This window comes from Chiloscyllium plagiosum, chromosome 17 (genome assembly GCF_004010195.1).
Source record: "Chiloscyllium plagiosum isolate BGI_BamShark_2017 chromosome 17, ASM401019v2, whole genome shotgun sequence".
Classification (NCBI taxonomy): Eukaryota; Metazoa; Chordata; class Chondrichthyes; order Orectolobiformes; family Hemiscylliidae; genus Chiloscyllium; species Chiloscyllium plagiosum.
In genome coordinates, this window is record NC_057726.1 from 23204023 (window position 1) to 23217291 (window position 13269).

At 39.9% G+C, this 13269-nt stretch overlaps 1 protein-coding gene across 1 annotated transcript in view; it reads right to left on the bottom strand.

Annotated features, from left to right (window-relative positions):
- Positions 1-13269, bottom strand: part of pkd1l2a (polycystic kidney disease 1 like 2a) — a 145586-nt gene that overhangs the window by 42862 nt on the left and 89455 nt on the right. The window contains 6 exon segments of the mRNA XM_043707511.1: positions 956-1182; positions 2695-2894; positions 4588-4734; positions 6612-6790; positions 10746-10847; positions 12608-12838. Of these exon segments, the coding sequence (XP_043563446.1) occupies positions 956-1182; positions 2695-2894; positions 4588-4734; positions 6612-6790; positions 10746-10847; positions 12608-12838 (1086 nt within the window).

Consider the following 13269-nt stretch of genomic DNA (forward strand, 5'->3'; position numbering starts at 1 on the left):
GGACATTGGTTAGGCCACTTTAAAATGTTGCACGCAATTCTGGTCTCCTTCCGATCGGAAGGATATTGTGAAACTTAAAAGGGTTCAGAAAAGATTTACAAGGATGTTGCCCGGGTTGGAGGATTTGAGCTACAGGGAGAGGCTGAATATGCTGGGGCTGTTTTCCCTGGAGTATCGGAGACTGAGGGGCGACTTTATAGAGGTCTATAAAATCATGAGGGGCATGGATAGGATAAATAGACACGATCTTTTCCCCGGGGTAGGGGAGTTTCGAACTAGGGGACATAGGTTTATGGTAAGAGGGGAAAGATATAAAAGGGACCTAAGGGGCAACATTTTCACGCAGAGGGTTTTGAGTGTATGGAATGAGCTGCCAGAGGAAGTAGTAGAGGCTGGTACAATAGCAGCATTTAAAAGGCATCTCGATGGGTGTATGAATAGGAAGGGTTTAGAGAGATATGGACCAAGAGCTGGCAAATGGGACTAGATTAGGTTAGGATATCTGGTCAGTATGGGTGAGTTGGACCGAAGGGTCTGTTTCCATGCTGTATAACTCTATGACTCTATGCAAATTATGACTTCAATCCTTCAATTCGGAGATTTAGTGGTTCCCATTCCTTTTATGTTATTATTGGTGGTAACTGTGTCGATTGCTGGAATCTTGTTCTCAGTAAAACTCTCCTCAGATCCCTCAGACTCTTTAAAATCTCCTTTAAAAATTGTCTCAAAATCTGACTGGCTAAGCGTCCAGACCCTTTCTAACCTCTTTCTCTGTTGTGCAGTATTTCCCTTACAACTATCTGTGATATTGTTGAAGGCTGTTCTCAATGCTTAGATGTGATATAATTACAAATAGTGTTATTTGTTAAAAGTTGTAATTATTGATGATTAACAAGATATCAATTTTCTTAATATGAGAAGGTGACACACAGATTTTTTGATTTTTTTTGACAACCTTTATAACAGCTTGAGGTGTGAGCGAGCAAGTTTGTAGACTTTGAGAAGAGGCTGGTAAGGAAGGCGATATGCGGCCATGTTTGCCTTGTTTCCTTTCCATATGCTTCCCTTTAGATCTTGGCCGGATGTTTCTGAAAATCTGCACGATGAGAAGATTGATGGGGAACATAAGCAGTGAGCTTTCAAAACCAATCACCACTTGCTGCCAGGTAAATTCAATCTTGCCTGTGTAGAAAGTAAAGTTAGATCAAATGAGAAAGGAAGAACCCATAAGGCTTTGTGGGAATAAAAATATTGACTGTGTTCTTTATAAAGCAGGCGCTTAAAAGGATCTTAGTTAATAAATTTTATATTTGCAAGAAAGTTATGAAAAACAAGGAAAATAGTAAAAAGAAATGAAGGTTAAAATGTACACAATTGAGATGATATTTACTATTTAAACATTAGTTTACCTGCAATTTAAAAATTAGACAGCAAACAGATTACATCAATCAAAGGTAATTGCTCATAGCACATTGCCTGGAATATGTAATCCATTATGGACATTTCAGAAAACCTGCAAAGTATTTGGATTTATATTCCATTTACTTAGTCATAAAGTGCCATAATTTTCAGAGAGATATATTTTCACAAGTTGATATGATACAAGTTTGAACACCACTGTGTCGTCACAACATTTGTACATGTTGCTGTCATAGCTCTACTCTCTGGTTTTCTTTGCAATACAAGGAAGTGGCTTACCACTTTTAAAAAGTGAAATCAGTATCCCTTTGCGAAAGGAAATAGTTAATGATCATGAAAAGGATGTGGATCATTAACACAATTTGATGGTAAATAAAATCTAATATTTCTATTTATTTCCCTATCTAATTTCTTAGTCACAATCTTGTTTTAATGTGGTCTCACTCGTCTTGTGTACTTCAAAATGGAGCTCCAGTACAACCAATCAGCTCATTTCCAAGTAATGCTGTTTTTTCTCACTCTAGATGGTCCCTAGTTTTGCATTGTCCTATAATTCCCTAAGCCACATGGACTGCAGTGATTCATGAAAGCAGCTTACAACCACTTTCTGAAGGGAAATAAATACTGGCCTTGTCTTGACATCATCCCATGAGCAAATAAAAAAAATGTTCACTCACATTTGTCCTGTTCTACTCAATCATTACTTTAAACACCAAGGTCATCCTCTCTTTTCAAAAGAGGAGGGTTTTACCTGATCAATATTTCCTGATATCTGTAATCTCTCACTGCTGCTACCATCTTCTTCCTACTTTTTCAAATGCTTCCATGTCATTATCATATTATGAAGATGAAAACTGTGCACAGTACACCAAGTACAGCCTAACAGATTAAATACTCAACACTCATTTCTGTTAAAGGATGAATATTTTTATGACAGTGTATATTAATTTGAGGTATCCTCAGGGTTTGAGCAGCCATTAGGATAGGACTTGAAGTTCTGTCCCACATGATCTGAGGCTCTTACTGTCTCTTCCAGTTGTATGTGATGCTAATGATGACTTCCTTAGTTATTAGTGGCTACTGGCTGACTCTGAAAGGTTTCTGTAAACTATTTTGTTTATCTCTGCAACACCTCACTCTTATACAGGCTTTTCCATATGCTCTTCATTTTTAACATAGCGCTGATCTAACATTTCCACATGCTATAAATGGCCAATTTCATTCGCAAATCCAATCTCACGAAAAGACATTTTAGCAAATAATTATTGACTTTACCTAGATCCATTTTTTGCTGGGCAGGATCCTTTGGCACTCCCCAGAATATAATACTTGTTAACATTGTACAGAGAAGCAAGGAGAAACAGCACGACACACGTTGTACTCTTGTAAAGGGACTCCTCGGTGGGCGGTTTAGAACTGAATACCAAATATGTCCATCCCGAAAATCCTTAGCAGTCTTCATGAAGAACAGGTTACTGTTGGGTGACAAGAAGATGAATTTCCTTTAGTCTTAGTGAGGAAATAGTGGAAAGAATAAGAACTCATAGAGCCAAGAGTGGATGACAAGTTGTTCCAATGCTATAGGCTCACAGCTCGATATCAGAGGGCATTCAAACACAACAGTATCTGCAAAAGTAACTGCATCTTAACCATCTTTTAAGAATTCTATACTATCCAAGAATACATGATGGATGGAATAGCTCCTCCTCTTTAGGTGATGAGGGAAGAGCTGAAAGCAGGAATTAATTGGATGAATTGGCCCTGGTGTTATACTTACCTCTGTCTGCCACATCACCAACTAACCTCTGGGAGAAAATATCCACTGCAGGCTTTCCTGACCTGCCACCAATTAAGGCCTGTATGTGGTCAACAAATGCCGCTTAAGAGCCCCAACTCACTACCTCCTTGATTACCCACCTTCCAGACAGGTGAAAAAATGGTGGCTAGTGTCCTGCCAGGGTGATCTCACAACCAGCTTAGGATGGGCACTTCTAATTACTACACTGTCTTGGCTTTACTTCCCTGACCTACCTCTCCCTGTGATACCAACTCCATAACAAGTCATAAAAAAATTATCTTATCCTAATGTCATGCACCAAACTGCTTGTCTTTGCTTAACTGGCAGTGTTTGGCAAACCTGGATGCCAGAATTAAGAGCAAGGGACTGCTAGAGTCCAGAATTTGTGCAGAAAGCAATGAACTGATTAATTATCCATTCAGTAAAGAGAATGGGCTATGTATATGTACCTATGTTATTTTATTCTCAACAGCTAACTGGCATAACAAGGCACTCTGTTGGACAGGCGTTAATGATCAACCCTAGTCTGGTGCAATGATTGACTAGCTCAAGACTAATATTTTGTGATCACCGTTAAGTACATAAAGGAGGAATATATGTTTTGATAATATTTTTTCCAAAGTATTTACAACCAATGAAGAGCTTTTGAAGTACAGTTCCTTTGTAATGTAACAATGTGGAATAGCTAATTTGAGCACACCAAAGTCCCCCAAACAGCAACAAAATAACTATCAGTTGATCTGTTTTCATGATCATTAGATTACCTCGTTGCTCTGTTTTGAATAGTGCCTTGAGTCAAGAGGCTTGTTCACTTAGATTAGATTAGATTACTTACAGTGTGGAAACAGGCCCTTCGGCCCAACAAGTCCACACCGACCCTGCGAAGAGCAATCCACCCAGACCCATTCCCCTACATTTATCCCTTCACCTAACACTACGGACAATTTGGCATGGCTAATTCACCTAACCTGCACATTTTTGGACTGTGGGAGGAAACCGACACACGGGGAGAATGTGCAAACTCCACACAGACAATTGCCTGAGGCGGGAATTGAACCTAGGTTTCTGGCACTGTGAGGCGGCAGTGCTAACCACTGTGCCACCGTGCCGCCCAGTTGTCTTGGTTTATCCTAAAGATCACAACTTTGACAGTCAGCCCTTGCATGATTCTTTACTGGTGTGCCCACTCCAGATTTTATGCTCAAATGGAATTGAATTTATGACTATCTGACTTAGAAGGAAGTGTGTTAAATCCAACCAAGGTTGATATCTCCATTAATGTATTACCACAAAAATAAGGAATCATAGTTACAGAATAATTGAACAAAAATACATTGGATAATCTGTATGTGTATATGAGCTTCTGGTACCTAAATCGTTTCAGGTCCATCTCAGTTGCAACTGGAAAAGTTTTGTCTAAAAGACAGTCTCCAACATCAATAGCCAACCAGGAGTTACACAGGAAACACCATCGCTCATCTGTTTCTAAGTCAAGCACTGTTACACGATTCACATACCTGGAACGTAATTCAAATAGCAAAATTCAGTTTTACATATGTCTAAATGGCAATCATCTTTTGGATTGGACACTTCAAAATTTTGAAACAAAAAAACTTCTCCCTGTTCTCTTGCTGCTTTATTCATTACTGCAATAATTTTTGTGCTTTCTTTAGTCAGTCTGTGGTGATTTTGTCTAGTCTGAATTTGGGATATGTGCAAGAGCCATGCTGTTTTAATATTACATTTTTATGTCAAAGTAATTGGGTTGCTTATTCCTATCAGTCACTTTAAAATTGAAGGTCATGTCTTGCCATTCAATGTGTTAAACTGTTATATCCCAGGGATTCCAAACACCATGAGAAATCCAAATACATTAAGGAACTAGTAGTTTACATACCAGGCATGAAGGACTTCAGTTTTATCCAAAGATGTACAAGTTAGGTGGACTGGCCATGTTAAATTGCCCACAGTATTCAGGGATGTAAAAGTTAGGTATGTTAGCCATGAGAAATGAGGGTTACAGGAAAGGGTAGGGGGATGGGTCTGGATGGGATGCTCTTCAGAGGGTCAGTGTGGACTTTTTGGGCCAAATGGCCTGTTTCAACACTGTAGGGATTCTATGGATATAAAGAGGTTAGAGAAGTTGAGACTGTTCTCCTAAAACAGATATAGTTAAGGGGGAAACTAATAGAGGTGTTCAAAATTATGAAGGGTTTTAATCAAGCAAGCACTGAGAAATAGTTTCCTCTGGCAATGCATTTGGGATCATCAGTCACAGACTTAAAACAGCTGTCAAAAATAACCAGATGGACAAATGAGGAGTTTTTTTTCACACTGAGGATTGCAAGCTCTGGGATGAACTGAAAATGTGTTGCTAGAAAAAGCGCAGCAGGTCAGGCAGCATCCAAGGAGCAGGAGAATCGACGTTTCGGGCATGAGCCCTTCTTCAGGAAAGGCTCATTCCTGAAGAAGGGCTCATGCCCGAAACATTGATTCTCCTGCTCTTTGTATGCTGCCTGACCTGCTGCGCTTTTTCCAGCAACACATTTTCAGCTCTGATCTCCAGCATCTGCAGCCCTCACTTTCTCCTCTGGGATGAACTTCAAAGGTTGGTATATTCAAAATCCATAGCAACTATTAAAGGGCAATTGGATATACACTTGAAAGGGACTACAGTTAAAAAATAGTGGGGTGTGGAACTAAAGAACCAGCATAGGCACAACGAGCTGAATGGCCTATGAGATTTTACGTTTTTTAATTCTAAGCTACACATTAAAGGCAAGATGGATCAGACAGTTTTTGGATTCTGTCCAATAATTTGTTTAATTACAGATATCTACTGATGAAGCCATACTGAGGGAAATTTGGAAAAATTCAAAGTTCACACTCTGCTTAAGTTTTGAAGGCTTTATGCAGGTTTAAAACAAGGACTGTTCTTGCGTTATCAAATGCTGGTAGTTTAATTGCTCAGAAATATCCTGGACTAAACATTTTACACATTATTTAATCTTATTGCATCATATTTATGGATAAATATCTTTGTCATGTTCCAGTTTAAAGAAGTCAGTATTTTAGCACAACTCAACAGAACGTCAAAGAAAGGAACAATCTTTGGTACAACATTACTATACTTTATCAACAGCAATTGGGAAAAAGCCAGTCTTAACAACCAAAATGCACTTTAGTAACGAGGTTGACATACTTTGGATTTGAAGGTGATGTTAATGTGGATTTCATCATTTTTAATCCAAATATTTTGCTCAGGAAGTTCAATATTACTGTATACATCTAAAGTGCTTTCATTCTAGTGGGTGGGGCGAGTTATATCTGAACAGTGCCTGTTACTATGCCTCCATGTAAAATCCTCTCTGCTAATTTGCCTAGAAGTGCTTACCAGGATGGACTAGATCCTGAATTGTCATGCCATAGTCGAATGCTTTGGAGATCCCCAAGTGGGAAAAGTGTCGTTAGAAGAAATCCATCAACCCCTCCTCTCTCAAAGTTAGGTTTTTCAAGGTCAGTAAGGAAATGTGGGTCACTCTCTCCCTCTGAGCCATATAATGTAATAGTCACCTGGATAACAAAAGATATCAAAATATAATAAACAAAACCAAACCCAGATCTTTAGAAATTTCAAACATCATTTCAAAATTATAATTTCAAAATTATAACTGGTTTGCAACAAATTCAAGTTTTTCAAGAAAAATCACATTCTATATAACACTGCTATTGAACAAATTCTCTTCCTCATCGCAAAGGACATATTAAGATTTTCTACTATCTTATATATGCTGATGGCACAAAACTGGGAGGGAGTGTGAGTTGTGAGGAGGAAGTGTGAAGGCCTCAAGATCACCAAGAGATGTTATGTGAATGAGCAAACATGGCAGATGCAGGACAGCGTGGCTAAATGTGTACTTGTACAGTTTGGTGTGAAAAACAGGTGTACAAAGGGATCTGGGTGTTCTTGTACACCAGTCAAGAAAAGTAGATAGGCAGGCACAGCAAGCAATTAGAAAGTCAAATAGAATATTGGCCTCATTGGAAAAGATTTGAAGTTGTAGAGATGTCATGCTGAGTCCATATCTGGAATTTTACATGCAGATTTGGTTGCCCTACCTAAGAAATGAATGTATTTGCCATAAAGGGAGTGCAGCAAAGGTTCACTAAGCTGATACTGAGGATAGTAATATTGTCGTATGAGAAGAGGTTGCTTGTATTTACTGGAGTTTAGAAGAATGAGATGGGATCCTGATGTAAAGGGTTTAACAAAGTAGTGTAGAACCAGAGGTCACAATCTCAGGACACAATGTAGGCCATTTTGGACTGAGATAGGGAAGAATTTCTTCACTCAGAGGGTAGTCACCCGTGCAATTCTCTACTTCAGAATCTGTGGAGTCTAAGCCACTGGAGATATTCAAGAAAGAGAGATTTTGTTTTGGAGTAAGAGGAATGCTCTGTGTGTCTGTGTCGGTTTGTTTTTGCCTCTGCGTATGCATATGCACACATTTAGTCTAGCACCAGCTGCATCAAGTGGCATATTATTTGTGGTGATTATTTACCTTTGTCTGATACTTTGCCTCATTTATAGCCCAGTCCTATTAGAGAAGCACTATGGTCTAAAACGTTTTCATCTGGTCACAAATTAGTGAGAAGGCTAGTGCATTGAACAGTGCCTCCTCCTCAAACTCCAATGGTAGCTGCTGTGGTTCTGTTCGCCGAGCTGGAAGTTTTTGTTGCAAACGTTTCATCCCCTGTCTAGGTGACATCCTCAGTGCTTGGGGTAGCTGCTTTGGAGATTGTAAATAGCCCCATTGGTGGTTGTCAAGGTCACTGCAGCCCTTTGTTTGATCTCTCGCGCTTCCTTCCTGATAGAAGCCGATGCCATTACCAACAATTCTAGTTCACTGCTTATCCCTGGTCAGGTGATAATGTAGCCAGGTCATTGATGCCATGCAAAAAAGGTAGAATTGATGCAAGATTTTGCCAGGATTTGAAATTCTCCATTCTATCGAGAGCCATTAGATACAGGCACATCAGGCTGCTGCCACTGCATCTTAATGGGGAGATAAACCACAATCCAAAGTCTCCTACTCACTGAATTACAGTTGGTATGTGACCATATTGAAATATCATGCTGGTGGATTCCCATTACCCTGGCAACAAATCACAATGCATTATGTCTCCATCAGCATTCTCCAAGTCACCATGTTGCCCCAGGAAAGTCTTGTTGGTGACAAGGGCTTTTCAATGTGCATAAAGGCAACAATCCTACAATGAGAGACACTCTGCAACAGACCATCAGTTCCTGAGGCAATGGACAAAACAGGGGAGAGAGAAGCCCCCTGTTACTCACTGGAGTTATCTTCTGATTCATGGAGTCTGTTTTGCGTTCTCCACACTGTGGCCATCATGAGGGCACATACCTGCTCACTACTCACAAGATTTATTGATGATTCTTTTACATAGCTCTGCAGGAGTCATTCCTGCTGTTAAATGCATCTTCAGTTGTGTGTTTTTAAGAGAATGGTTAGTTAGAATAGTGAAGTTGAAAATCGTAAATTTGATGTTAACTCAGTGGGTTAATCTTCGGGTTTTCTGGCCAAGTGCGGGTTGAATCAAGTTTTAGGAGGGTTTTTCACCATACGACCATTTGAGATGCCTTGCAATATTGAACTAAAATTGCCTCATTAACTACCTATCCTGCTCTTATGGAGTCCCTCATGATCAATTCTAGTTCCAATTTACCATTGTTCCCAGAATGTCGCAATGCTCAGTAAACATCTGCTAAAAGACCAACTGTTGTGCACCTGGACAACAGCTGGCAGTCCAGTAATGCCCCTCTATGGAAACATAATAACCCAGAAGCCACAAAACCATGTTGTGTAGAGCACATCGCCATCATGCCTGACACTCCCTCACACATGAAACCCCATTCTCTCACCCTAGTCCCTGCTTTAATTGTTGTAAAGATCATGATATTGTATTTTTGTGCTCTTTAACTGTGAACAGAAATGAGCAAGAACTGATTTGAAACCATGGATTTACAAGGATGACTGCATGTTTTGAAAGCAAATAATCTGATGCCTTTTGCAATCTCATTTTATTTTGCAGTGGGTTCCAGCAACGTCCTGATGGATTGGAGCCGAGTGGCTGTTTACAAATGAAACTGATTGGTGTGTGGCCACTTATTAATGACAAAGGTCTTGGCATTAATAAGATCTTTAACAAGCCATAATACCCCTTTTTAGGCAACTTGCTGCTTGCTGCACAGCAAGAAACTGAGCTCACTGTGCAGCCAATCGCACCACAGCCCATGTTGTTCAGGCTCCTGTAAATTTCTATCCAGTGTCATGCACTGACTGCCTGAATTGCTGTGCTCTTCCAGCACCACTGATCCAGATCCTGTAAATTTCTACCCAGTGTCATGCACTGACTGATGTCATAACCCATCTACTCAGTGTATTTTCAAAGTATAGTTCTAATGCTTGCACATCTGACTTTCCCAAATGGAGACCAGTACACACTGAGTCATAAGGCGAGGTGGTCTCAACCTGGCATGGTGGTTTTCTTCAGTGGAGGCTTTGGCTCAGTATTCCAGTGGCCTGGCATGGTGTTCTCATCCTGGAATGCTGATCTTATCTCAGCTGTATCTTAGGGGATTTCATCATTCCTTAATCGGCTTACCTGAAACCAGGAGTGTTAACTGAACTGTGATGAATTTTGTCTTAATTTTACTTTTTTTTAATACTGTGTATGACTTCTGTCACTAATGTAGGTGCCGTGATGCGGCAACTTCTAAAACTTCTCATTGTACTTTTCATGTAAAAGTACACGTGACAATAAATTTCTACTCTATTCTTTTAAAAAAAGGTATTCATGCATGTTTTGCAATCAATCACCATCAAGAGCTTCAGGGAGTTAAATTCTTTGGTGATTTTGTTCAAGAACTGGCTGATTGTTTACTCACGAGAACTTCTCCATCTTAATCTTGAAGGAGTCATGAGTTTTGGTTATAATTCTAATTTTGCAATCAGACTGCGGTGTAAATCAACTTGAAAGGTACAAGTTGTGATCAAAAACCCAACATGCAAGCAGAAAGCAGTGTTAAATAAATTCTTTCCAGGAGGATACCTTGCACCATTCAGGATTTTCATTAACTAAAATGTGATTCTAATTTTATTTCATTTAACAAGCTCTCAAGCAGTTCTTTGGATCTGCAGAGACCATTATGGATTTTTTACAGAATTCTTTTTCTCAGCGAATGTTGCATTTCATGTTCACAGCACAAATAAAAATCAGCAGTTTGACCAGAGTTCAGAACACACCCTGCAGAACACCCATGTGAGCAGATTAAAACTTGCAAGCTAACAAGTTATTCTACTTTCACAATGTACAACTGGTCGTTATGAGTCTATAAGTACAGCCATAATGTGTAAAGCACAAAAGAATTCATCAGTTGTCAATTCTGCATCCAATATTAAAAGCAGCAATGGTAAATTGCACAGATCTTGAAATGATTGCACACCTTAGCTGTTGTACTTGCTCCTCGGCGATGTCCTGTAAAAACCGTCACCAAATAGCGGTACTGGGCAAATGGGTCATTATCAGCAAGTACTGTTATTTTCGCCTTTCATTTTCAAGTTGAAAAGAAAGAGAATTGGATTTTAAAAATGACAGAGTCTCAAATACAGTTCACTTGAGCAAAGTCTTATTTTAAAGAAAAACAGTAGACAGTCGTATAATTTTGATAACAATAATATGTTAGCACTTCCCAAGTCTTAAGGGGTTTTATACCTTATGCTATCTATTTGTAAGTTTTCTTTACCTAGTTAGGCTTTGTGATTGACAGGACCATGGGAAAGTAAAGAGATAAATGGTAAATGTGAGATTGTTAGAGTGCACAGACTGCACTGTAACAGACCAGATATCTGCTGGAAAAGTAGATAGTTGGACAAATGATACAAGGGTGCCATTACATAAAAATGTAGCTAATTAAATATGCCAAGTATAGACATTTGAATTTAAAATTAATTTGTTTATATTAAGTGTATTTGTCCCTGTAGTTTATTTCTGGTGCCTCAATGTTTATTTTCTGATTTGGCTAATTTATCGATCACAATTTCAGAAAATCATCAAATCACATCACAACCATTACACATTAAGAATCACAAATTATGTATGAGGTTGCCAAAATGACAAATGCTCCTAACTCCCTGAACCAGCCTTAATGCACACTCCTGGATTGGTATGGCATTGTCCTTAATTGTCTGGTCGAATGCTCTCTGACAGCATGGTACGGTTCATCTATTACTGGGTTGGATGTAGTGGAAGTGATAAGAGTTCTTGATTGTCAGCTGGAGAGCTGATGACACCTCCAGATCTCTTCTCTTCAGGAAGGCTGACCGGTTCTCATGCTACCCTAGGCCCTTCCTGGGAACCAGGAATCTCAGGACAGAGTTTCTACCCTTGAGGTGAAAGTGAGGACTGCAGATGCTGGAGATCAGAATCAAGATTAGAGTGGTGCTTGAAAAGCACAGCAGGTCAGGCAGCATCCGAGGAGCAGGAAAATCGACCTTTCGGGCAAAAGTCCTTCAATCAGGAATGAAGGACTATTGCCTGAAATGTCGATTTTCCTGCTCCTCGGATGCTGCTTGACCTGTTGTGCTTTTCCAGCACCACTCTAACCTTGACTTCTACCCTTGAGGAACTGCTGGCCAATCAGGAGCTGGCAACTGTGCTTGCTCAACAGCACTGATGGGAGGCTGTGGCTGCTGCAGAAAAGACACCCTCCTGAGGATCAGGATCATGGAATGATCTGGGCATCAAGCAAGCAATGGTGGGTAGGTGTTTACAGGGTAAGGATTGTAGGAGACTATGTCACAGCAATACCTGGGTGATGACTCTAAAAAGGGAGTCTCTCTTCCCAATGCTGAGTCCTTCTATCAGACATTGAGTGTTTGAACAAAGGACACACACCCAGCCCAAGCACACTCCAATTAGACCTACAAGTAGCCCAGTATTGGCTTGCTTGCTTACTGTGTTCCCAAACAAAGATCCACTGATAGCAAGATGAGGCCATTAAGGAGGAATTAAATGCCCATTTAAGGTTTTCTTGCCTTGGGTTTAATTGGAGTGGTGGTTGCCAGGCAACACAATCCACTCTCTCCCACATAATTAATGCCGCCCACCATCAAGCTTGCTACTGGGAAGTACGTTAAATTCCAGCTGCATGATGTCAAATAAATGTTGTGTTTAAAATTGGAATCACTTATTGGAATCACTTCTGTTTAAAGAGAGAAACACACAATGAGATGAAATGGCTGAGAGGCAAAAGAGAGAAAGAGATTGAAAGTGGAGATTTTTAAACTGACTGACTATATAACTCACCTTGGTCATATCTTGCTTATCTTTCCTTCTTGCCCAAACCACAGCAAGGATGTACAGCCCAAAAATGCAGGCAACTGTTGTAACAACAACTGGGTTATCAACAAAAGTGGCGAACAGTTCTGCTGTCTTGCTGACATCAACTGCATTGGGCATGACAAAAAAGGAGCTGCTGAAGAAGGTGAGGTGGTTGCAAAGGCACTGAGTATTCTGCAGTGTTGTTAAAGGGCCCACCTTGAATATAGAACAGAAAAATTAGGAAACATACACTAACAAACATGCATCTTCCTGCTGAAACAAAAATAAATTGCTGGAAGAGCTCATCAGGTCTGGCAGCATCTGTGAAAAGAGATCAGAATTAACGTATCGGGTCTGGTGACCTTTCCTCAGATTGACCGTAGCTAGGGAAAATGTCGGTTTATATGCAGAAGATATGGTGGGGTGAGGGAGTAAGTAGTAAACGATAGGTGGTGTTACAGCCCAAAGAGAGATTAGAACAGTTGGACAGATAAAACAGTGGATAATGATCTATCTTTGAGGGTGACTAGCTGTTAATGGAGACCATTAATGGATAATAATAGGTAGAGTGTAATGTTAGACCATGTAATAACAAGGTTTGGTGTGTGGGGTAGGGTATAGGAGAGTTCAGGCCCTAAAATTATTGA